Source organism: Cuculus canorus, chromosome 1, assembly GCF_017976375.1.
Source record: "Cuculus canorus isolate bCucCan1 chromosome 1, bCucCan1.pri, whole genome shotgun sequence".
Taxonomy (NCBI): domain Eukaryota; kingdom Metazoa; phylum Chordata; class Aves; order Cuculiformes; family Cuculidae; genus Cuculus; species Cuculus canorus.
In genome coordinates this window covers 97,967,242-97,990,568 of record NC_071401.1, presented here as the reverse complement: position 1 = coordinate 97,990,568, position 23,327 = coordinate 97,967,242, and the positions used below count along the sequence as shown (strand labels likewise).

Genomic DNA, 23,327 nt, shown 5'->3' with positions numbered 1-23,327 from the left:
CTCCTGGTGTAGTCTGGACAGTCATATTTCCCTGCACAGGCTCCTCTTGCAGCGTTTCTGAAGTCTGGCTGCTGTTTGCTATAAAACACTGTGCATGTGTTGACATTTCAAGTACTGTAATTCTTATTACAGTGTTCCAAATGCCACCAGTGTTGGTCTTCTGCACTCTCAAAACCTTCCAGCTTCCCTCTGCTCAGTCATTATCCCTTTAAAATAGTTTTTTTCCTTTCTCTGTTCTTACTCCCTCATAATTATTGCAATCGCATATCCTATCTTCAAACTCTGCTTTTACTTTTTTTGTGTGAGTTTCAGGTAAATCTAAAGCACGCTCCAATACTTCTGTCAGAAGATGCTTTGAGGAAATAAATTATTCTGTGCAAATAATATGATCACTCAGCCTGTCACAACATAAAAATGCGGAGTAATCTAAAAAAGCTTAGTTTTCCTGAATAAATAGCTGCAGTGGGAATTTGAGGGGCCCTAAGATTTATGGCTTGACTACAGAGAGTGATATATTAAACCTTACTTAACCATAGCAAATATAAAATAAATATTCAAATCCATAAATAAAACATAGGTGTGGGGGTTTAGCTAGAAAAGGGGGAGGGAATTAATCTTCTTTTAACAAGAACTCAGGAATATCAAAGGTTGTTTTTTGTTTGCAGTTATTATTAAGATTGATTGATTGATTTAGACCTCAGTACACTTCCTGTGGCTGGTAATTGCATTACTGCTACTGATAAACATGTTTCTGAAAAAAAATAAACAGCCATTTGAATTCATTCAACTATACATGCAGTCCCTGTTATTGTACTGAGCCTGAAAGATAAAACTATGTCCTAGTAAGATCTAATAGCTATCTGTTATAAAGGGTAAGAGCTTTTCATAGTTTGACTATTATGTAGAATATAATGAATATTTAAAAGAGATTGTATTTTCTGCCTTTCCCCTCAGCCATCTTACCTTCTCCCTTAATTAAAGATCAATTAACCATTTTGTACAGAATTGGGGGAAAAAAGTAAACATTCTAGAGCAGTACAAACCCAGTATTTCACCTGTTCTAAAATCATGTTATTGAACAGGTTTTAGCCCAACTGAAGCTTTAATTATTAATCTAGCTAGTAATTTGATCTTTCTATTTTCTTCTTTGATGGTACTTCATCAAGTCTTACAGAAGTCATTTGCTTCATGGCTTCATGAGTTTTTCTTTACCCAAAGAAATCATGCCAAATAAAAATAAAACCTGGCCATTTCTATTTCTATATTTCCTTCTCCTTATATAAAATATTAGTAATCATTTTTAAAGTGTTATTGTATTGACTTCATGAAGCAGTAATGCTCTGCTTGCAAAGCAATCTTTATAGTCAAAACCCCAACATTATTATATGTATATATGTAGATACCACTTTTATTCTGCTGGTGCCAACTGATAACTCATTATGCAAGCAGCTGCATACACTCTCAGGTATACAATGTAAGATGAAAGTTCACTAATAAATACACTGACATTATTTAAAATGTGATGGGAAGATAAAAAAAGTCTAGCTGTGGGAGTTCTACACAGAGTTGCTGGAATGATTTCTACAATACTCTGGCATTGAAAAATAACCTATTCTTGTTAAATCACTTAGAAAAGGAAAAGACCACAGCAATAATCGTTACCAATCTAGATCCTGTGAAAAAGATTATTTTTTGTTGTCTGCTGGTTTGGAGGTTGAAGTCAACTAATGAGGGAGATTCTCACAGAATTGCTAGGAACCACTACATACATAAATAAGGTAGGAAAATATGGTAGTGTCAAAACTCATTAAAAACACATTTTGAAGTCTCCTTCTCATGAAAATTAGTCTTCTGCAGTTATTGTCTGTCTGTCCAGCTCCCCCAGTAACTCCAACTCTTGTTGACCAATTTCAATGGCACAAAGGTAAAAGCCTCAAGGACAAATTAGTTGCTACTGATTTTAGGAGAAATGCTTAAGGAGAGTCTTAAAAAGAAAAAAAAAAAAAAGCTGCTATTGAAGGAGAGGCAAAGTGGCCCGAGCAGCAAATCTCTGATGGACGGGTGGTTGTGCCCAGTCCTGCATCTATGTCTCCTACTCACTGGAGAATATGTCTGGCAGCTTGCATTGGCTCTGCCCAGCTGTATTGCAGCACAAGCTGCTGTAAGGGGAATTGTAAACCAACCTGGATGAACTCAGATCCATTAATTCCCCTGCAGACAGGACAATATAATTAAAAAAAAAAGCCAAAACGTATCTTAAAGGGAGGGGTGGATTTTCAGCTGCTAATTAAGGAAGTAAATACACAGTGAGTAAACTATACTTGATTATGTCCTTCTAATCTTTGGAAAATCTCTATATTTAGCAATATTTAGTCTACCAATGATAGAAGAGATTGTGCAATCTAGAAACGCTCTTTAAATTCTGGAAAATCTTTTGAGTATACATGACCATCACGTCTCTACCACTGCATATGTGAGTGCATACATGTGCATGCACGAGGAGTTCGGAGAGCTGTTGCAGAAATGTTGGAGGAGAAAGAAGACCCAACACTGATTTTCAACAGGCAGTTGCAGGGTGCTGTCCATCCTTATATGAAACCCTAAGCATCTGAAAAAGCATCTTTCGGACCACTGGCAGTTTATCCTGAACAATTATAATTGAAATGACATGTCTGGTGTTTTAAAAGATCTATTGATCATAACAAGGACATTTCCATTGGCTTCAATAAGCTCTGAACTTAACCTTCACTCCTAACTCATGAGTGTACTAAAACAACTTAAACATTTATCTCCGAAGTCTCATAACCCTTTACCTTTGTTTCACGCTGAAAAATTTTAAGGGTGCTTTGATTCTCTATGTCAAATGGTATTGGTCTGAAATGACATGGTTGTATCATAAGGTCAGCTGAACCACAGTTTTACCAACAGTGCATTATACAGGAATGCTCAGTCTCTCTTGAAAGAAAATTTATCACAAGCACCACTCAAGAAATATTAGCATGCAATTAGCTCTTGGCAGTGGAGTGTTTCCAAATTCCGGAGCATTAAGCAGCATTTTAGGTGGCACGCAAACCAGGTAATGGGTGCGGTAAGCTTAGGGAGAGGAAATCACGATTGCTGTGCTCAGACACAGGTTCCTGGTTTTTGTTACCTATGTTAACCAACACTTTGTTGTCTTGTACACACCTCTTTGCAAGTCAAATGTCTTACTCCATAAACTCCATTTCTTGATAATTACTTTGATAATCACTGCACTCTCCTGCTTGAAGAAACATGCACGAAAGTAGACTCGAGAAGATGGGGCGAATCCTGGTGGATAGAAGGCACGTCCTAGTGCAGAAGCACAGATATCTGGAAACCCATGCTGCAGAGGGGAGAGCACAAGAGGGGTGACTGTGTGCATCTGTGACATGAGCCGGCCTTCTCATTACAGCTCTCCACCCAGCAGCTTTCTCAATCGCACTCAGTGCTCCCATCCCAGCCAGCTGTTGCTGAGGCGAAGGGAAGGAGGACTCCAGGAGATCTTCAGGCCCAAATATGGAGCCCTGGATTAAAATCATAGAATCATAGAATCATTGGGTTTGAAAAGACCTTTGAGATCATCAACTCCAACTGTACCTGTCTACTACTAAACCATATCCCCGAGCACCTCATCTTTAAATAGCTGAAATACCTCCAGGGACGGTGACCCAACCATCTCCTCTGCAGCCTCTTTCTGTGAAGAGATTTTTTCCTAATATCTGGTTTAAACTTCCCCTGACACAGCTTGAGGCCATTCTCCCTTGTCCTGTCCCCTGTCACTTGGGAGAAGAGACCAACACTCTCCTCTCTGCAACCTCCTTTCAAGCAGTTGTAGAGAGCAATAAGGCCTCCCCTCAGCCTACTCTTCTCCAGGGTAAACAGCCCCAGTTCCATCAGCTGCTCCTGATTAGACTTGTTCTCCAGCCCCTTCACCAGTTTTGTTGCTCTTCCCTGGACGTGCTCCAGCCCCTCAATGTCTTTTTTATAGCGAGGGGCCCAAAACTGAACATGATATTCGAGGTGCAGCCTCACCAGTGCAGAGCGTGGGAAGAATGACTTCCCTGGTCCTGCTGGCCACACCGTTTCTGATGCTGGGTTGAAGCATTAAGGACAGTGCACAAAGAATAAGGATCTGCCCGCCGATGCTCAAAGCCTGACATGGTGCTGCCACACAACCTTGTTTTCAGCCTTGTCCCCTTCCAACGCTGCCCTTCCCCGAGGCCTGGAGCACGCAGTGGTGGCTCGAAATGGCTGGGCTATGGCCAACTACAGTCACCATTGCTGGCCCAGACCAGTTTGTCTCACTGGGGGCTGAGGGAGGAGGTCTGACAGGAAGGGGGGGCACTGCACTGCCCCAATGGCCCCCTGGCCATCTCTCACCACTGCACCCCAAGTAGAACCTTTCTTGGGGGCTGTATGGGGTGCAGGTGCCCAGGCACTGGTGGTGGTACTGCAGGGCAGCACCAGTGAGGAGTGATCAGGGCTGCCCCAAGCTGGACACGGTTAGCTCCAGCTGGCCTCAGTGGCCCCAGTGCAGCTGAGCTCTGCAGCTGTGATGGCTGTGCCTCGGGAACAGTCTGTGTAACCAAGGGCAAAACACTGCCCTGCAGTTAGGGCTGAGAGGAAAACTGTGGGAAACCGCCCTGCGAGCAGCCAGTGGAGAGAGGGCAGAAGAGTAGGTGCTATAGGCATCTGAGCAAAGATCCCCTGTAGCCCCTGGAAAGACTACTCTGGAGCAGGGGAAGAATGTGAGGAGGAGTGAGTGTCTGGGTGGGCATCTGGCATCTGTCAACCCACCACAAAGGCACCTGCAGGTGTGTTCAGATGAGGGAAGGAAAACAGTCCTTTACAGCTCTGCAAAGGCAGTCTGCCATCCTTGCGTCCTCTGTCCTAGGGCTGAGGCAGGAGCTCTAACACTAGCACTGGCCTCCTCCACATCTCCTGTTGTTTGTCTGCAGAAGCCACCAGGTTGGTGTAAGAATAGATTGCAGACAGCATTTTGATTGTGTCAGTGAGAGATCAGACTAACCTGTGGAACTTTGCCTCACAAAAAGTTCATAGTTAACAACATACTTTTCTTCAACACGTGGAGTTCATGTTGCCAATTTTTGCTAAATTCAGAATGAATGTGACAGTATGCGAGGCAATGTTTGTTGGGGTCTAGAGATTATTTTCTATCTCCCAGCACCATCTGGCATTACAGTGGAAACTCTGAATGAATAAACATTGCTTATCATTCTGTCAATCACTCATCCATCAGACAGAAGCTGAAACACTAATGTACTCATCATCTTTGTCATTTGGCAATCAGGGACTACTTCATGGTAACTGAGACAAAGACCACAGATTAAGGTCCATAGCAGAAGTGGGCAACAGAGATTTAGCAGGCTTAATGTATTATTCAGTTTGACTGATGCTGATGCAGGGAACAGAACTCAATGGTTTTGTGGTTTCTATTTATGAAGCATCTTTTCTGCATCAAGGTGTGGGATTTGTCAGTTAAATTGCTGCGAGTTCGCTTTTTGTTTTTTAGATTAAGACAGGTGTTTAAATAAAAATGGGGGGGGGAACACTGAAAGGAACTACGTAATAAATTCATCTCTAGTGATTGATACACAGGCAATGTTTGCTTGGAAATTTTGGGGTCAAGAGAAGGCTACATTAAGATGAACATTAAGAAGGCATTAAGATGAAGAACAACTAGTTCAAATATCTTGGAGCAATTCTGTCAGTTCCCTTCTCAGAGAGGAGAGCTGCTTCTCTAGAGTTGCTTCCCTTGTCACTGCAGCAGTCATTACAACTAGAACAGCGAGCACTCCCGAATCCTTGATTAAAATGACACTCCTTAAAACTCAGCAGCAAGATTTGTTCTGGTTTGCAGGGCCCACATGAAGGAGATGCTTTGATGAACAGTGTCACTTTGATATAGAGGCTCTACATCAGTACACGCACATCATTGGACTCACTGCTTGAACTGGCTGGTAGTAGAAAGTAAAAACACACTAAAGTTTACTTTTCTATAATGCCTCAAAATTTCACACTGTTGAGGTGATGATGCATTCAAGCAAGAAGCCTTTTTGGAGGGACAGGAAAATGAGTAGATATAATAATAAAAATCCTAATAGTAAGATTAGCTCACTCTTTTAAATGAATGGGATGAGAATCGCAGGTAACATTTTGCATTCTGCTTTTCTTCTGGTACAAACAGTTGAGTTCAACATAGTATTTTCTTTTTTTCCTTTAATAGTTTAAAAAAAAATGTAATTGGCTACATTGTCACTGAGAACACACTGGTTTCAATCCATTCTGACCCCTGGAATTGAATTAACCCAACGATGCTGACACTGTGAGCGTACATGGCTTGCTAATGCTGCTGTCACAACCCTTTCCCTACCTGGTTCTATTCCTTGATGTTGCTAAAACTGAAATCTTTGTGCTTTTGAGTACTTTTTGTTTGTCCTCATTGACAGCTGTAACATTTTCTTCAAGTGGCAACTGAACATAAGAAGCACTGACACAGACCTTATCAGCTGAAAATGTCCTACCCTTAACAGGATATTTCTCGTTTTCTTTTGCTCTTTGTTTCTTAAAGTAGTCATAAAATATCAAATTAGTCTTATAGATTCGGAGACTCAAACCTGGAAAGTAAAGTGTGTAAGTCAGAGACTATTTCTGTACCAGATACAGAGGAAAGGAATTGTGTATTTGGTGGGTCAAATCTGTCCCAGTTTTCAAAAATGACGTAGGACTCCCCTGAAAAGACCTCTTATGCCTTTTTCTAAAGGATAGTTAGAGTCAATCAGAAGGACAAAATCATGCTCCCATTTCTGACTTTGTGAGTCCTCACACTGATTTTCAGGAGAGTTGTGACATTTTTTAACATAAACTTGTTTAGTCTTAATGTCCCTCACACAGACCTTTGTCTCTGCGTATCAGGACTGATGACTGCATGCATTTATTTGTCTCAAAATCTGTCTGATTCATCTTTCTGTTATAATGAAATGTTTTGCTAAGCTGTCGTTTTTGCCATAAATATATTCCCTTGGCTGCATCTTAATGGCGGATTATTTGTTCCAGAGTCTTTTCTTTTCAACTCAGAGATGAATATACATTTCAGGACCAGCTTTTGAAATATCTATTTGATTCAGGAAACTCCCTATCAGCAAGTCTTGGAAGTCAGAACTACATCAGTTTTGTGTATTTTATTTCCCATGGAATCAGACCCACTTTGTTTATTATCTAGCAAAACCCAAAGCATAATGTAAAAACCAAGACTGAATCAGAAAAAGACATTACAAAACTACTGAAACTGTCTTTCCCTGGCAGTAGGGAAATATATTCAATCACTTTAATATAAAAAAGAAACAATGATGCAATAGTCAAAAAAAGAAAACTTGAAGGTTTTATATATTTATTTCAAATATATAGCAAAATCTCAGCTATTCACATTTATTTACAAAGTAATTTGTCCTACAGTCACAAAACATTAAAGTATATGATAGCATCAGGATATTAAACTAGATATTAACCACAATATTTAATCAGCTGTTGTTAATAAATACAGCAGGCCTGAACTTGCTGACGGTTGTGCCTAGAGAAATGTGAACACAGCATCACTAATGCAAGTTTACCACTTACATTCCTCAATGAAAGCAGAGCTCCAGCACAGGGAAACCTGGCACAACATTTTAGTGTTCCCTGTCCCATCCGCTTCAAAGGACATACTTGTCAGGCCTTTTTTTCTGACAGAAAAGTCCAGTCAACACCAATTGTTCACACCTTGCTTCCTCTTGTTCCATCATCAAGTAGTGTGCAACTAATGCTCCATTTCCATGACCCTCTTGCACACTGAAGAGGTGGGCCTTTCCCTAAACCTCTTTACATGTGTCCCTGAGCATCCTCTCCTCACTTAATCGAAAAGGACATGTTCAGCAATCTAAACAAAAACCAAGAGTCACCGTAGACACTTGGAATTACCTGAGACTGTGTCTTGCTAGGTGTAACCCAAAAGGGGCTGAAGCTTTCCTGGAGAAGCAGATGGAGGGTAGAATATGCAGCCGGGGGCACTAGAGACCTGCACAGGCTCCTCCATCACTCCACTCAAGCCAAAGTCTTCCTGTTAATCTCAGAACACTCATGAATAGAGGGAGTTTACTTTCAAAGCTTACCTGCAGTTTTTCATTAAAGGCTGAAAACTTATCCATACGTCCAAACCGCTGCTTCCAACTAGTCGGTTCTGAGCATCACAGGTTTTAAATAGGGGAAAAGGAAAAGGGAAACTCCATCTCCCTTAGCAGACACAAATTTGTTTCAGTATCAAATTCAGAAATTTTAGTGTCACAGACTCTTAAACATGTTTGCTTGAATCTAAAGTGTTAAATCATGTAATCAGAAATTGCCGTTTGTTTCAATAAAACTCACACATGCAAAGAGCAGCCCAGCCTAGCTTTGTGCTCAGAATTAAGGTCAAATTCCAAGCTCACACACAAGCACAAGATTGTCTGAGCTTAAAGATTTTGTTTGAACTTGTCTTTTGATCACCTGGTAAAAGAGAAAAACAGAGGAATATGCAGGCATCAGGTGTTAATGTTAGATGTAAAACACTTAGGTTTTCTTTGAAATTAATGGTAAATGCTCAAATAAAGCAGTTTTATCTTTCAACTCTCTTAAAGTACAGTTACTACTGTAAATGACACACCCCGTTCAAATTTGATTCCTAGATGAACCTGCTGATAGTGAAAACATTCAAGATCCTTTAATTAATGTTGAGGAAAACTGCACTTAATGACTACTTAAGCGCTTACATCTGCATAAAGTTGCATTACACTCAATACGTCATCATTTAAATCCATTACTTGCATATAAATGTGTATCAAATTTGCATTGCAAATGTCTTCATATCCTGCTTTGTTAATCACAGGTCTCATATCTAAATGAATTGAAAAAGTGCAGTTCTGGCTTACTTCACCAAATAGTTCTTTATTAAACAAAATATATGTTATAGAAAATAAATAAAAGAAAATAATAGGTGGAGGTCCTCAAGGTATTATAAATTATTACCAAAGTCAACAGAATTGTTCCACTGAAATGAGTTGTCTGACCCTAAGACAGCTGCTGTGACAGGCATCGGTAGCTTTAAGACAACATTAAAAAAAATGTGGTTTAGCACTGGAAAACCTACTTACAAATGTTCTCTTAAAAGCTCACCTGGAATTAATAAGTGCTGATTTGATGAGCAGAATACATTAACCCTGTTTTCTAGCAACTAGAGTATTCCCACTAAAAGATCTGAGTTGGTTGTCTTAAATGTAAATGCACATTAGCTAATATATTTAATTAGTATCCGTGTTCAATGGCACTTGAATGGTTTCATTTAGGTTCATCTGAAGTCATGTTCATAAAAAGCTTTTTTAATTAAACGTAGCTTTTTGTGTTCTTCAAATTGAACAGTCGAATGTATAGAGCCATTGCTTTCCTCAACTAGAGAAGTCGTTACACTCTTTTTTTAGCTACCAGTCACAGACACAGAAAAGGATCAAATCGAGTACCTGTGTCAGGAAACTATCAAGGAAATGGTATTATCCATTACTACTGTGTAAAGAACCAGAAAAACTGTTCTGAACTGGGCCTTTTTTGTCACTTAACAGCATTATGACAACCACAGTGTCAAAAGCAAGTTCCAAGTTTTCAAGTGTGGAAAAGAAAATGCACAACTGCAAATAGTGTGGAATCCTGCACAACAGACAGATAGGTATCACACTACTCAGTCTACATTTTGAAGGAAGTCTTGCGAACCCAAAGCAGTCAGGAAACATTAGGGCTTGGCTTTTGTGGGTGTGAAGAAAGATGTAGGCAGGAACTCTTCATCCTCCAGCAGGCCAGTGGGGGTTACATATTCATATTGCCTGGTTTGTTTAATTATACTTTACATTAGCACAGAGCTTTAAAGTGCATAAAGACAGATGGTCTGTCCTGAATTTTATAGAAGAGGAGGTGCTACCTGTAGAACAGGAAGAGTCATAAAAGATGAAAGGCAGCAAGTGACAGAAAGCTAATATATTCATTGCAAAGTCTGGTGAAGTGATGAAAAATTTTGTTATTCCATGAGCTGGATTCTGTGCCTTGCAGAAAAGGTAAGAAGGACACATCAACTCCGCAAGCATCGATGAAATCTGTAGTCAATCACAGAGGCCTCTAATAGGAGAGCATGAATATTTTCGTGCCAGTATTGAAAGTTAGAAGACTGGTGGTCCCTCCTTTTATTCAGCAGCTTCTTCAGCCATGCTGCCAACTCCATGCTTCTCTCCACTGTCCTAGAACACTCCTTGTGAAGACTTTGCCTTAGAGTAAAATCCATTGCTCCTTTTACACATCATGAGTTTAAGGGAGGGCCATAGTGCTATTGCACAGCAACTGCCTTCCTTCCAGCCCAGCCATAGGCTGGCTGTTCATCTTCCCTGAGAGACTCCTGAGTGCTGCTGTTCCTATGCCTTTCCTGATTCCCATAAAATGGTGAGATTTTTATTCTGACTGTGCTCTAACATAATGCCCATGTAATAACATTTCTTATAAGCATTTTAGAGAACAGATGTGTACGTCAATAGCAAATAGCAAATGAACAAAATTGTTCCTCCGTTACAGACTCAGAGTTTAATTAGACACTGAAGTCAATTAGCACATATCGACATGTTAAGCTGAAATATCACATGTAGCAACTATACATAGGCATGCATACTTAAGAACGGCTTTCCTGCAAAGTCAGGTTTATGCAATTTGTGACGGGAAAGTGATGGATACCTGGATTTTGAGGATGTGTCAGCCCAGCACCAGAAGCTACAGTACATTACTCCTGCAGTGATGAGAAGTGCGGTGCTCACCCAACCCACATAGAGAGCAGCTCCTAGTTCTCGTTTCAGTGGTATAGGGACTTCCGGATCATAGAAGTCGTGAATGATGCTACCTCCAGTCCAGGACACAGGAATCAGAACGAGTACGGCCGTCAGGAGAAAGGCAACTCCAGCTGCCAGTATGAAGACACTGATGGCCTGGGGGTCCTTCTTAGTCCCGTGAGTGTACTTCACACCAACAATGGCCATCAAAAAGGAAATGATTGACAGGATCATTGCAATGCACATGAGGGCTCTGAAAACCTCCAAGGGAGGGGGGAGAGCCAGGACAGAGTCATAGAATTTGCACTGCAGCCTGATGCCCAGCTGACTGATGCAGTCCATCCACAGTCCTTCCCAGATGGTCTCAAACACCACGATGTTGCCATCAATGTAGGCAGAAACTCTCCACTGAGGCATAACTGTGGCTGCCATAGTCCCAATCATACCAATACCTCCGAATATCAGACCAGTGATTTGTAACACACAGCAAGCCATGCTTCTTCTGAAGAAGTCACCTCAAGTAAGGTGGCTTAGAAAGTCTTCCAAAATCACTTTTCATAGAAGAAATACTAAGTATGAGAGGGAATATTTTCTCCAGTAGTTTCCTCATATGGCAAGTTGTTGCATCTTTTTAAAAGCAGATCTTTTCAGTCTGAAGTTCACACAGGAGGAAATCCATTTCTGACTGGCTAGAAGGACCTGCTATTTACTTGCTTTGAAATCCCCTCTGACTACAGCGCCTACCCATCAAGCCTAACAAGTTTCCAGCCAATGGGAAACTAGGAGGGGTGTGTCATAGTTGATTTTACTGCTTCTCATGGTGTGTCTGTAGTGGTGCTATAATTAAGTTAGTGTCAGGGATTCAATTAAAGGTACCTACTTGCAAGGCTAATAATTTCTTATTGCAAGATTGCAGCTATGTTGAAATTTGATACAAAATGTCTGAACTTACATCTGTTAAAATGTTATGCAAAACAGGTCACCACAGTTGTTCTTATGACAAAAGCTACACTTGGACTTGGGGTGGGACTTACTGTCTAAGTGCTACAGCCCTGGGAAAACAAGATTTTTTTTTAAAATCAAGCTAGGAGGTACTTGCTGTAGCTCTTTAATGCAGATTCCCCATTTTGATCAAATAATAAAGTATAATTATGATTTTAGACAGGTACAGGAAACTCAAGTATTCCAATCAACATCAAAGCTTTACCAGCTGCATAATTCACAAGGATGACAAAAAAAAAAAAAATAGCTGGTGGCGTTTCAGAGTTTCTGCTTTTGAATCTACGAGTAAGATCACTGTTAGCAAATAATGTTCTACGAGACTCTCTCCCCATTAAAAGAATAGCGTTGCCATTGTGTTCCAAACTAATAATCTTCTTTAGGTAACATTAGGTGGGGATGGGAGCAATTGTCTAATATGAAAAGGATGAACTCTTCTTTCAGTGTATAATGCACCTTGAAAGAAGTCAAAGATACCTCCCACAAGCATGTATCTCTGTCTGAACAGATATCTACAAGCCTGGGCAATGCATGCCAAAGGCTGTTTTGCCTTGGGCAAGTAAGGGATAACTGCTGTACCATGTTTTTTTCACTTTCTTCTCCCTACTTTGAGATAATAGTATATTATGACATCTCATGGGTGTTGAAATTTTTATGTTTCTGCTTACTCCAACTGTTTGAACAAGTAGGGCTAGTAAAAAAATGAATAAGATTTGGCCCACTGAAGACAATTAAGGGCCCTAGAAATACCGTCAAAGACAGACATATTCTTCGATTGCTTGTGGATTGTGGTGTTGTGAGCTCCATGTGTTTCCAAATATCAGACACTGCCTTTGATGGTATTAATTTAGTTACAGCCTTAGGTGCCTACACAGCATATTCAAAGCAAAAGCTAAAACCCATGAAAGTGAATTGCCCATCTAAACCACTCATAGCCCCCAAAATCCCCTCCTTCCTACCGTTACTAACTGTAAAGAAAGAGTGCCAAATAATGCAAGTTATACAGTATTACATTACATGTCCATGTGGAAAATAACTCTTAAAGGATCTTGCCTTTGAGTCTGCCAGCAGGAATCTGGAGAGAAAAAAAATGTCTTCAGCTAAGATGTGAAATGTAACCTTTAGAAACTAAATACATTATCGGATTTGTTCTTAAAGAGAGATGAATATTGCATCACTCTTCTACAGACATAAAAAAGAATCTCATGATGGAGAAAACTTAAGGCAGTTTGCTTGATGCCACAAAGAAGGAGGTGGTAGAGATGAAATCAGAAGTTATAGATTATTACCTGTCTAGAAGAAACTCCTTTCTCTGGCAGGACACTGCTCCCTTAGAAGAAGATTGCACACAAGACCTGTGCTGTTTAACTTGAGGACAGTCTCCATTCATTTTGTAGGACTCTCTTACCTCTGAATTCTCAAAACTGTTTTTTTTAATTTGCTATTTTAACTTCAAAAAAAAGACATAAACTTCTTATAGAAAATCCCTTTCAAAACTAGCATTTAAATGTTTTTTTTTTAACAGAAAAACTCTTTGTGCAACATTTTCAGCCAGCTAGCTCTTAAATGTACACACAGGAAGTAGAGGGTCTGGAAAAAAGAGCATTCCTAATGTGCTGAATCTCTTTATCTGGCTGCCTTATCTAGCAGGATTGCTCTGAAATAATTTTTCCTTATGTGACTCTGGGAGAGTCAGCCAATGAGGTAAAGCATAAAATTACAGTCTGTGACAGTCAGGGCATGGTATATATAGAAGATAAACTGCTCCCGGAAATGCATCCAGAGAGTGCTAAGTGGTTGAATGGTATTTGATCTTTCATTGAATTAGTACCTATAATGAGTGATATCCGGTGTAGGCATAAAAGAGAAACACCCAGGATGAACTGCTGCATGCACTGTCCGGTGGCAGGATGGTGTTTGTTAGTGAAACCTGAGGGGAAGGAAGAAAGAAAGCAAAAACAATAAATGGCACTTTTGAAACTTGAAGATAACTTTCAGAAAAGAAAATGAGCTACAGGAGACAGGTTGAAAAACAAAATCAAGAAACACTACCAATAGCTTTGAAACTCATGAGGACTGGAAAATCTCATCAACCTCTTAAATGTCGATGAGTCCCTGGCTTTGTTAATTGCTGGAAGAAATATCTTTTGCAGAAAAGTCCTACGTTAGAATCAGCCTGAAGGGAACTCTTACACCCTTGTATACCCTAGAGAACTGTACTTCCGTTTAAAGGGTCACCTCTTCTGTCAGAAAGAAATGCTTAGTTGACTTCAAAATCACTCCGAACAGCAAACAGCACTTAGAAATTACATACATGTTTGCATAGTAGGCATCACAGATACAGTGACTTCAGTGTCAGGTGAGAAAAAAATAAAAGGAAAACCCCGATTACACTTGACTAGACTTAGAAATCTCCTTAGTCTGCTTATGATCCATCTGTTACTTTATTTGGATGCTTACCTGCCTCAAGATGAGAATACCAGTTCTTATGCAAAAATGCCCACCCCAAAATTAGCCTTCAAAGAGGAAAAGAGGCAACTGAGGAAGCACATAGCCTCTACATCTAATTACATTGTTCCCTGGATCTCTGTTCAGATCTACATTTTCTCTTCCCTTCAAATCAGGATGTTCGTTTGAATCTTTTCCTGGGATTATATCTTCAGTTCCCTCACTAGCTTTTAAAATATTGCCCCTTGAAAAGGAGGAAGTAGAGTATCCCCAGTCCACATGATTAACAGAACCTGTCAACGATCTCCAGTGTTTAATTAATTATAGCCATCAATAATTGAAACAATTGCCTCCCAGAAAACAGGTTTCATTCCTCTTTGTATATCTTATATGCACTCTAAATTTCAGAGTCCTTATACATACACATGCACCTATACATAGAAAAATAGACTTTAATCTTGGATAAATGTAGAACTGTAATGCACGCAGTTCATCATGCAGTCTCATGAAGAACAGACGCGTTGGTTATTCTACAGGCTAATGAGCTAAATTTAAAGTGCAGTAACACTTTTGGAGGAGATTTGTCATAAACACACTTTAGATTAAAGATTACTAAGAGTTACAGTTAAGTCTCTTAACCTCCCAGAGGCTGCAGTTATCCAGGGAGGCTGCAAAACTGTCTAACCACCTGCAGAGTGTGGCAATGAGAAGTCAAGAATGCTTGTGTCTTTGCAGTCTCTTTGCATCCTGTCTCCTTGGTCAAATGTGCTGGATGAAGACACGCAGACCTAGGTCATCACGAAAAATCTACTTTAAGTATACAAAAAAATAGGGTTAGATTGTCTGCAGATCATTTGTTCTGGAAACACACGTGAATGGCATCAGTTCCACCCTGCTTGTGACTTACACTAGTCCATTATGTGCTGGTGTAACCACTTTGTTTTCAGCTATTTACAAGGGCTGGACAACGAAATCATGGTTGAGCTGATGGTTTCATTACTTTCTATGGTATTTTGTTTGGCTACTGCTTTTTGAACCTATTGGTGAAGCAAAAGGTTACTTTGATTCTGTTTCAATTCAGGAGAAAATGGACTGAAGCCAACAAGGGCCTTTTTATTTCTGCTAACTTTAATATTGCTGCCTGCACATCTGTTAAAAATATGAAGGCACATCTCCTTCCCTCTCTTTTCAAGCATGGCACATTTCAGAGTGAGAGGAACATCTGTTCAGCGTAGCTTTAGAGAGGGATTTCCCCCGACACATAACAGGCACCGTGCACTTGGGCACAGACCTCTAACTCCAGCTTTGAGGCAACCCATGACTGACAGTTGAATTGAAAACAACTAATATTATTTTCCGTCATGTTTCTCAGCATGCTTGAAATTCACAGCCGGACAAAACTGCCAAACTCTTAATGATATTCCATGTCTGAGGAAGCCTGTCTCCTGGACACTGTGAATGAACTTGAGTTCAGTGCAATAAAACCCTACAGTAATAAAATATTAAATACTACTTTGACTACTTAATCCATCTGAACTGTTTCAAGATTTAACAAGATATTTGTCACCTCAATACTTGTGTACAGGGAGCAGCCATCTTGACAGAAATAGAACCTGGCAGAAAATATGCTATCTTACCTTGCTGTTTAATGACAGGTCCTCAAAGCATATTGGGGGTGGGGAGGGACACACGAGGACACGAAGGACTTGATTGCACAATTCACATTAAACTGTTGGAAATACAACAGTGGCAAATTCCCAAGGCAGTATTGATTCTTTTCGTAAGGTTTAGCAGCAGGGTCTGCAGTTAGGCTATTACTGCATGAAACACAGGGGAACTGTTTCACTTACATGATTTACTGAGACGGAATAAAAGAGGAGGGGAAGGTATATGTGGCAGTGATGGACTAAAGACAGATGAGATGAGAAGTTTGTAGAAAGAGGTATTACCTTTTGTTAGACTACCTGATAATGTTAGAAACAAGCTCTGAGGCTCAGAATCCTAAGGAAGACTGCTTTTGTAGCCCACTATGATAGCACACCCTTAAACTAGCTTTCCAGTAACAACACAGTGTAGGTAACTAAACAAGTAAGTCTCAAACTTTGAAGACAAAGGGGTTTTTTTTCCCCCATCTTTCTTGGTCATAATTTGGGCTTCTCCCTGTCCAGTCCTGTCCCACTCACTTGGGGTCCTCTCTCAAACCCTACCTGCTGAATATAACTAACCACACTGTTCATTTCTACCTCCAAAATAAACACTAGCAGCACAAACTCCACCACCACTAGCCCCAAACTTATGCACCTAATGACAGCCCCGAACCTGGCATTTCAACACACAGCAAGGTCATCAACCCTCTCGCATGCTCTCCTCTCTCACTCTCTACACAAATCCAGAGTCCTTTATCAAACCTCTGTGCTTCTGGACAGGATGTTTCATTGTCCTCTCTGCTAAGGACTGGGATTCACCTTTTCCCTGGGACATCCTGGCCAATGTTCTCTAGATGGCAAGCTGGGCATACTCAAGGAAGGAGAAACATAGCCCTTGCACATTGGGCCTGCACATCTGGCAGTTCTTCTCCCAAATGACTTCACTTCATCTTCAAACAGAGGGAGAGGAGACAACGCAGGGGATAAGGGAAGCTCTGCACAGCCAACCAGCTGTTCCTGCACTCACACAAAAGAATCTCTTCCTGGAAGTCATAAATCACTTTGGATTTGTGCTGGCATAGAGACCAAAGCAGGAGTATTTTGCAGGAAGCAATTAATTTTTGTCACTTGCTCTCACAACACCCTCTCCAGCATCATGAATCACAGCAGCACCAAGGATGCACTACCGCCACTGTATTTTTGGGGCTGATGTGTCTCTGCACAGTGACAGCCCATGGTCTGCAAGGGCACAAATAATTCACCAGTGTGGGCGTACTTCTTCCCTGCAGAGGCAATCCAGAGATATTCCTAATTGCAACATAGTATGTGGCCAGTCAAAATAAGAACTTCTTTGCCCGTGGTTAAGTAGTAGCTGCTTTCATTCCAGATCTGAAGTGTGTAGTTTAGCACTGAGTGCAATATTTCAGGAGGAGGAATGTCTAATAACTATTTCTACCAACCATGTGTTGGGAGTTAAGGGGCAGGAAGTTAGACAAAGGAAAGGAAAAAAAGACAGAAATCAGTCTGATGTGCAGTCTGACTTAAAACCAAGTATAAAATGGAGGAGGGAAAGACCCAGCAAATCTGATGCTTTTGTGTTGGAAGGGGACTCATGTTGTGAGGCAGAAAATGGTATGCGAAGAATCATTAAGATGAGAGGTTCTGTGTCTCTTTCATTAAGATGAGAGGTTCTGTATCTCTGCAGAAGACCATTGTCAATGTGGTGAAAGAGCCTGGAGCATTGAAGAAGAACAACTCCTCAGATCCTCATCACATTCTTCTTTATTAATTAGACTCAAAATCTTAGGGACGTGGATGTGGATAAGATTTTAAAATTCCTTAGGAAGTACCTCAAATGTGCACCCCATGGGGAAGTAAAGGAGAAACTCCCAGGAGTAACGTCAATACTCAAATGGATCAATAACTCCACAGGGAAGGTATTTTTCAGGTGAGAAGAACATAAAAGGTAACAAACCAGCAGAGAAAATATATCTAAGAGGTCAGAAAATGTAAGGGGAGAATGAGACTAAATATGTCAATTGAAGTTGGGCTTTTCAGAAAATAAAATGATAAAAGGTGCTACAGACATACAAATAATACAGAACAGCAAGCGAAGAGGCATTCTAGGCTGTCAGGATGCGTCTAAAAAAGGTAATTAGCTGGCTTCTTCTTTGAATTTAAGGATCAACAGGGATGTAGAATGAGGAGTGCACAATAGAATTACAATACTGCAACATTGAAAGGAACTAATGATACTGGTGGGACTCTTGATGATGCCCAGGTAAACTAGTTGGCATCAGCCTTCTAATTTCTCAAGCAATGCATATGTAGGACTGGCAATGGCCTACATCCCTTAGGTGATGGTTCTTTGCTGAGACTTGACAGGAAAGTGTTGTGGCCACCAGCTCCATGTGGCAGTGAGGTAAGTGGGGAAGCCGCATGGTAAGCAAGGGGTCGTCTTGCTTTGCTACCTGCAGCCTGATCTGTGGTAGAGCTGCAGGAAAAGCCTAAGGGCTCAAAGCACCCAGGGGCTCAGTTCAGGGGCTCTGTAAAACAAGACTGGTAGTGGACACGCCTGTGTCAGGACTGTAAATACTGGCCAGGACCTTCACAGTTGCATAGTGTTGCCCTTTTTCCAGCTCAGCAGGAAAGAAGAGCTGCACATCATACCTCATGCCCATAATACTCACTGTACCTATTGTGTGGATTCTGGGTATGAACCTTAGTGAAGGGCTTAATTAAATCCCAGACAAGTGTGTGACTTCATTAAGCACAAAAATACCCTGAGTATAGGAGGCCAAAAGTGGAGACAGTACTCCCAAACACTGTTGTCCACTGGCCCTGATCTCCCTCTGCTTTGTAGGCACTTGCCCCTGAGAGTGGCAGATCTCCTTATATGTCCATGATGACACAGTAAGACCAGTATTAGATTTCAGTAATGAGCCTTCACCTATAAGGCCCAAGATCAGATGGCCTCTCCTGCTCTCTCCCTGCTCTATTTTCTATTACTCTTTAGTAGCGATGTCTGAGAGTTGAACAGAAAACAAGCATCCTACAGATAAATTCTCACAGACAGGCAACATGCAAACTTAAAAGCATGGGGAAGTGCAGTACCTATTGAGGACTGCACAGTAAAGAGATATGCAAATCCTTTATATGCAGCTGACCTTACTGGCTTTGCAGATGTATGATAACCTCGTATGTCAAATGATCCATTTTCATTTAAAATTGCAGGGTAGGAGCTCACATGCACTCAGGCTTTGTTAGGGTGCTGCCTTGGTTGCACAAAGCAGCTCCTGAAACCATGGCTCTGCAGTCACCCATGTATTTACCCCCTCACTATCCAGCTCTAATGAGAGCAGTGCCTAGTAATGCAGGTGGCAGCTCTCACCTCTAGACCCCTAGAACCGTTGCAGCAAGCAGTGGCAGAGCTTCAGAAGAGACTCATTATAAATGAAAGCCCAGCTGTTCAATCACAGAGTGTTGATTGAAATCTCGAACCTTCACTCATCCAAGTTAAATGAGCATTACTCTCCTCTGACTTGCAAGTTGTGCAGTCATTTACACAGCACAGAGGGCACCACATGAACCTGGAAAGGCTCCATATCCATTTTACATTGCAGGAATGCATACAAGCACCAAAAGTGCAGGGCAAAGGGGAACAAGATAGACACCCTTGGTTTCATTTATGGAGGCAATATTCCTTATTTCCCAAATAATTTTTCTTGTCTGCAAGCAATGAATTCTAAATTACAAGATACAATATTTGATAGTTTATTGCTTCAGGCAGTAGGTTTGTGCTTGGATATATGCCCTTAAATGGGACTTGTTCTCAGACTACTCAGGGTTTCTTTAATGCACAAATCTGGGAGAAGCCAGCTTTGTTTAAAATGGAAGTTTTGATCTCAGCTCTCTTGAAGATGCGGTATATGAGCGAGATACACTTTGAAGGAAATGGCTGGATGTGCATGAGAGATAGTTAAGGGGGAATATGAATACGTGTGCTTCACAATAAGGTGAACTGTTTGCAGCATATATAGGATCTCTAAGGAAGATTCGCAAAAACGCCAGGGTTCAACTCACGGTCCATTGGACTTCTTGTTAGTTCTATGGATAGTTTCATAAGTCTTCTTAGAATCTTCTTGTTTCTTTTGTTTGTACAACTAGATCAGTGTGCTTTGCCAGCAACAGATAATATTACCCGATGTACCGGCAGTGTTGGATGTATGCAAGGCTTTTACAGACATATGTTTACCTCATTTTCCACCGAGGCCTGTCTCAGACCCACAGATGAATGCTATATGGGTCACCCCATGTTTTGACAGCAGAGATAACTACGATGCACCAATACATATACATGTATTTTTCTGAGTCAGATCTTTTACCTACCTTTCAGCGGGATGAACTAGGCAAGTGACCTTGTTATAGACATTGTTATAAACTCCAGTGTTCCACCTATGAGTTCTGTGTAGGATAGTCACAAAGCGACACCAACAACAGGTTTGTTTCTCCACTTTCCCTCCCAAAAAAGAGACTAGGTTGGTCTATACGTATTAATGAAGGAGTACAAAGGAAATACAGCCACACACTTTTATATTACAGAAAGATTATACACATCACACATATGTATATGTAGAAGTAATTTGCTTAAAAATAATGAAAAATAAAATTACATAATCAAGCACATTTTACTGTGTATCTTACAAAGACTATGAAGTTCTTGAGCAGATTTTCATTCCTTCTAGCTTGTTGAGTTGCGTCTTATGAAGCGAAGAATTTACTTCCAAATTATGAAGTAGTAATAGTCTGCGGAACTTACTTGAAAACTGCAGATCACGTAATAAACTTTCTATAAAATATATAAAACAGTCAATCAAACTCTAGAACAACAATGTTGCTATCCATTGAACACCACAAACTGAATTGCTTTCTCAGCTAAGTCAAAGGCAAAATTCCATTGATTTCTGTAGGTCTGGAGTTACATCTTATTTATTGGTTACAAAATTCTATTTAAAAATTACTACTATTGATTGATTTGGGTCATTTATTAAGTTAATTTTTATGGAAATATTTTTCAGTAGATTTGGTTTGTTTACATTGTTGCTTATCATGACTGCATGATATTGTTAAAAATTTGGTTTACCTTCTTTTAATGTGAACTGTGAGAAAATAGCATCACTACTTGTGTTCTTTATGCCTATAAACTATGCTGTTATAAGTGGGTTTTAGCAAAAATACAGACTTGATTATACAGAAGACTCTTATTTCAATACATACCTATCACAGAGTCCCACAGCAAGTAACCAACATGATGTTTGTGATCAGTGTGATATTGCAAAACATTGCAAGCTGCAAGGAATTTGCAAGGGAATACTGCTGCTTTTAAAAATAAGAATGTGAACAAATTCAACCCAGAGGGATTATAAAAAAAATTAGCTTTCACCAAAAAGTTGATATTTAGAATGAACATTGAGCTATGTTTATTCTCTGAAATAAAGGATATTTTTTGTATATTTTAGCTTACCTTCCTCTGCTGAGTAAATTCTTCATGCAAACCTCCATTCAACCTACAGTAAATCAATCCTTTAGTGAATGCTTTTCTTTTAAACCGTTATTATCTTGTCTTTATTTGCTGTTATCCACTCCTTCCCAGGAAGGACAAAAAAGATCCAGCTGCTTAATTCCTCTCTGCTTTGCAATAGGCCAGAATTTCATATTACAGTGGAACTTTGAGCCCTTTATTACTGTTTTTGCACATAAAATGCAACCCAAAGCAAAACCACACACCCCAAAAGCCATTCCAAGTTACTATTAAAATAATACTAAACTTTCATCTTTCCATGCATTCAAATTTCCATTAGCCACAGCAGAGCCCACTGGGGGTAACTGCAGATCCAAAACACAGCCACAACAGCAGCAGTTACAGGGCAGAAGGCAAAGGCAGTTTCCTAGCCACCCTTAATGCAGGAGCTGAAATCCATTCAGACAAATTAAATGCTTAAAAAAATAGGAAAAAGCAGGAGACATCTAGACGTACTGACTTTTGGAGTATGAGCTTTCCATCTTGCTGGGCAAATGCTCATTTTGAGTGGGGTACTGGATTGATGGAGAGTATTCGTAGCTTCTGTTTTTCTCACAACAGTGACAAAAGCAACAGAATATGGCTCCGGCAGCAATGAGGCAGACAGCAGCTACCCAGCCCAGGTAGAGGGCCTCTCCAAGCTCCCTTTTCTGTGCAACGTTGACCACAGGGTTGTAGAAGTCACTGATGATGGTGTTAGCAACCCAGCAGACCGGAATGAGCTCGACGGTACCCGAGAGGATGAAGAGAAGCCCAGCCGTCAGAATAATATAGCCCTTGGCTTGCCAGCTGCTCCAAGTGCACCGCGTGCACTTCATCCCAATAATGGCAATCATGAAAGCCAGAAATGAGAGCGCCGACCCAGCACACATCAGCCCTCTGGATGCTTGCAGGTCCGGTGAGAGAGCCAGCACGGAGTCATAGACCTTGCACTGCATCCTGATGTTGGCTTGCCTGATGCAGTGCATCCACAGGCCTTCCCAAATGGTCTCAAACACGATGATGTTGGTCTCGATGAAGGCAGACACCCTCCACTGAGGCATGCCCGTGACAGCAAATGTTCCAATCATGCCAATGGCACCAACAAGCAGCCCAGCAATCTGCAAAGCACCACTGCCCATGTCGCCTTTGCAAGGTGAGCACACCTTCACAGCTTCCCTGAGTCAGGTACACACTGCTGGCAAAAAAAAAAATGAGCAACTTCTTCCAAAAGTGGTCCGTTGTGCAAAGAAAGTTTCAGAGTCAGTCTGGACTACTTTAAATCAGCTTAAATCTGGCACGCACTACCTGGGACTTGACTGCGCCTTCATTGCTTTTATAATTCCCCTGCCACCACTGAGTCAAAGAGGCAAACTGAGCAATCAAGTGGAACAACTTTCCAAAGCAAGAGAAAGGACAGGGTGTGTGTAAAACAGCAAGAGCCACTTAGGGTAAATGTACCTTCTGAGGAAAATGCTTCGCATTGAAGTTTCTTATTAAAAAAAAAAAAAAGAAAGCCTTACCCTTAAGTTTAGCTATTGTCTGTAGATTAGTCTGTACTGAAGAAATGGACTGGTCTCAGTAGGGAGACATGCGTACAGTAGTGCAGTTACTGAAGCTGTTGCGCTGAACAAGCAAGAATATTCTGCCTCGGCTTGGTTCCGTGGCACATTGCCAGGAGGAAAGCAGAGCTGCGCTCCCTGCCATGGGGCCTCTGCACCCAAAACTGCTTTTGTGCTGTAGCCTGAAGGAGAGTACTGTAGT

At 40.8% G+C, this 23,327-nt stretch overlaps 2 protein-coding genes across 3 annotated transcripts; both read right to left on the bottom strand.

Moving 5' to 3' along the window:
* Window positions 1–7,446: 7,446 nt before the first annotated feature.
* On the bottom strand, window positions 7,447–12,126 carry LOC104064796 (claudin-8-like). The gene has a single exon (XM_054079221.1). It carries the CDS (start codon window positions 11,403–11,405, stop codon window positions 10,737–10,739), a length of 669 nt encoding a protein of 222 aa, XP_053935196.1. The 5' UTR covers window positions 11,406–12,126; the 3' UTR covers window positions 7,447–10,736.
* An 8,453-nt stretch (window positions 12,127–20,579) lies between these two features.
* Window positions 20,580–22,976, bottom strand: LOC104064770 (claudin-8-like). 2 transcript variants are annotated; one of them, XM_009567138.2, is made up of 3 exons: window positions 22,045–22,976; window positions 21,528–21,570; window positions 20,580–20,852 (listed from the first exon to the last, which is right to left on the bottom strand). In XM_009567138.2, the coding sequence occupies exons 1-2, from the start codon at window positions 22,703–22,705 to the stop codon at window positions 21,566–21,568; spliced, it is 666 nt and encodes a 221-aa protein (XP_009565433.2). In that variant the 5' UTR covers window positions 22,706–22,976; the 3' UTR covers window positions 20,580–20,852; window positions 21,528–21,565. The 2 variants fall into 2 exon arrangements, with proteins under 2 accessions (XP_009565433.2, XP_053935847.1); XM_054079872.1 differs by having other exon boundaries at window positions 21,528–22,968.
* Between the last annotated feature and the right edge of the window lie 351 nt (window positions 22,977–23,327).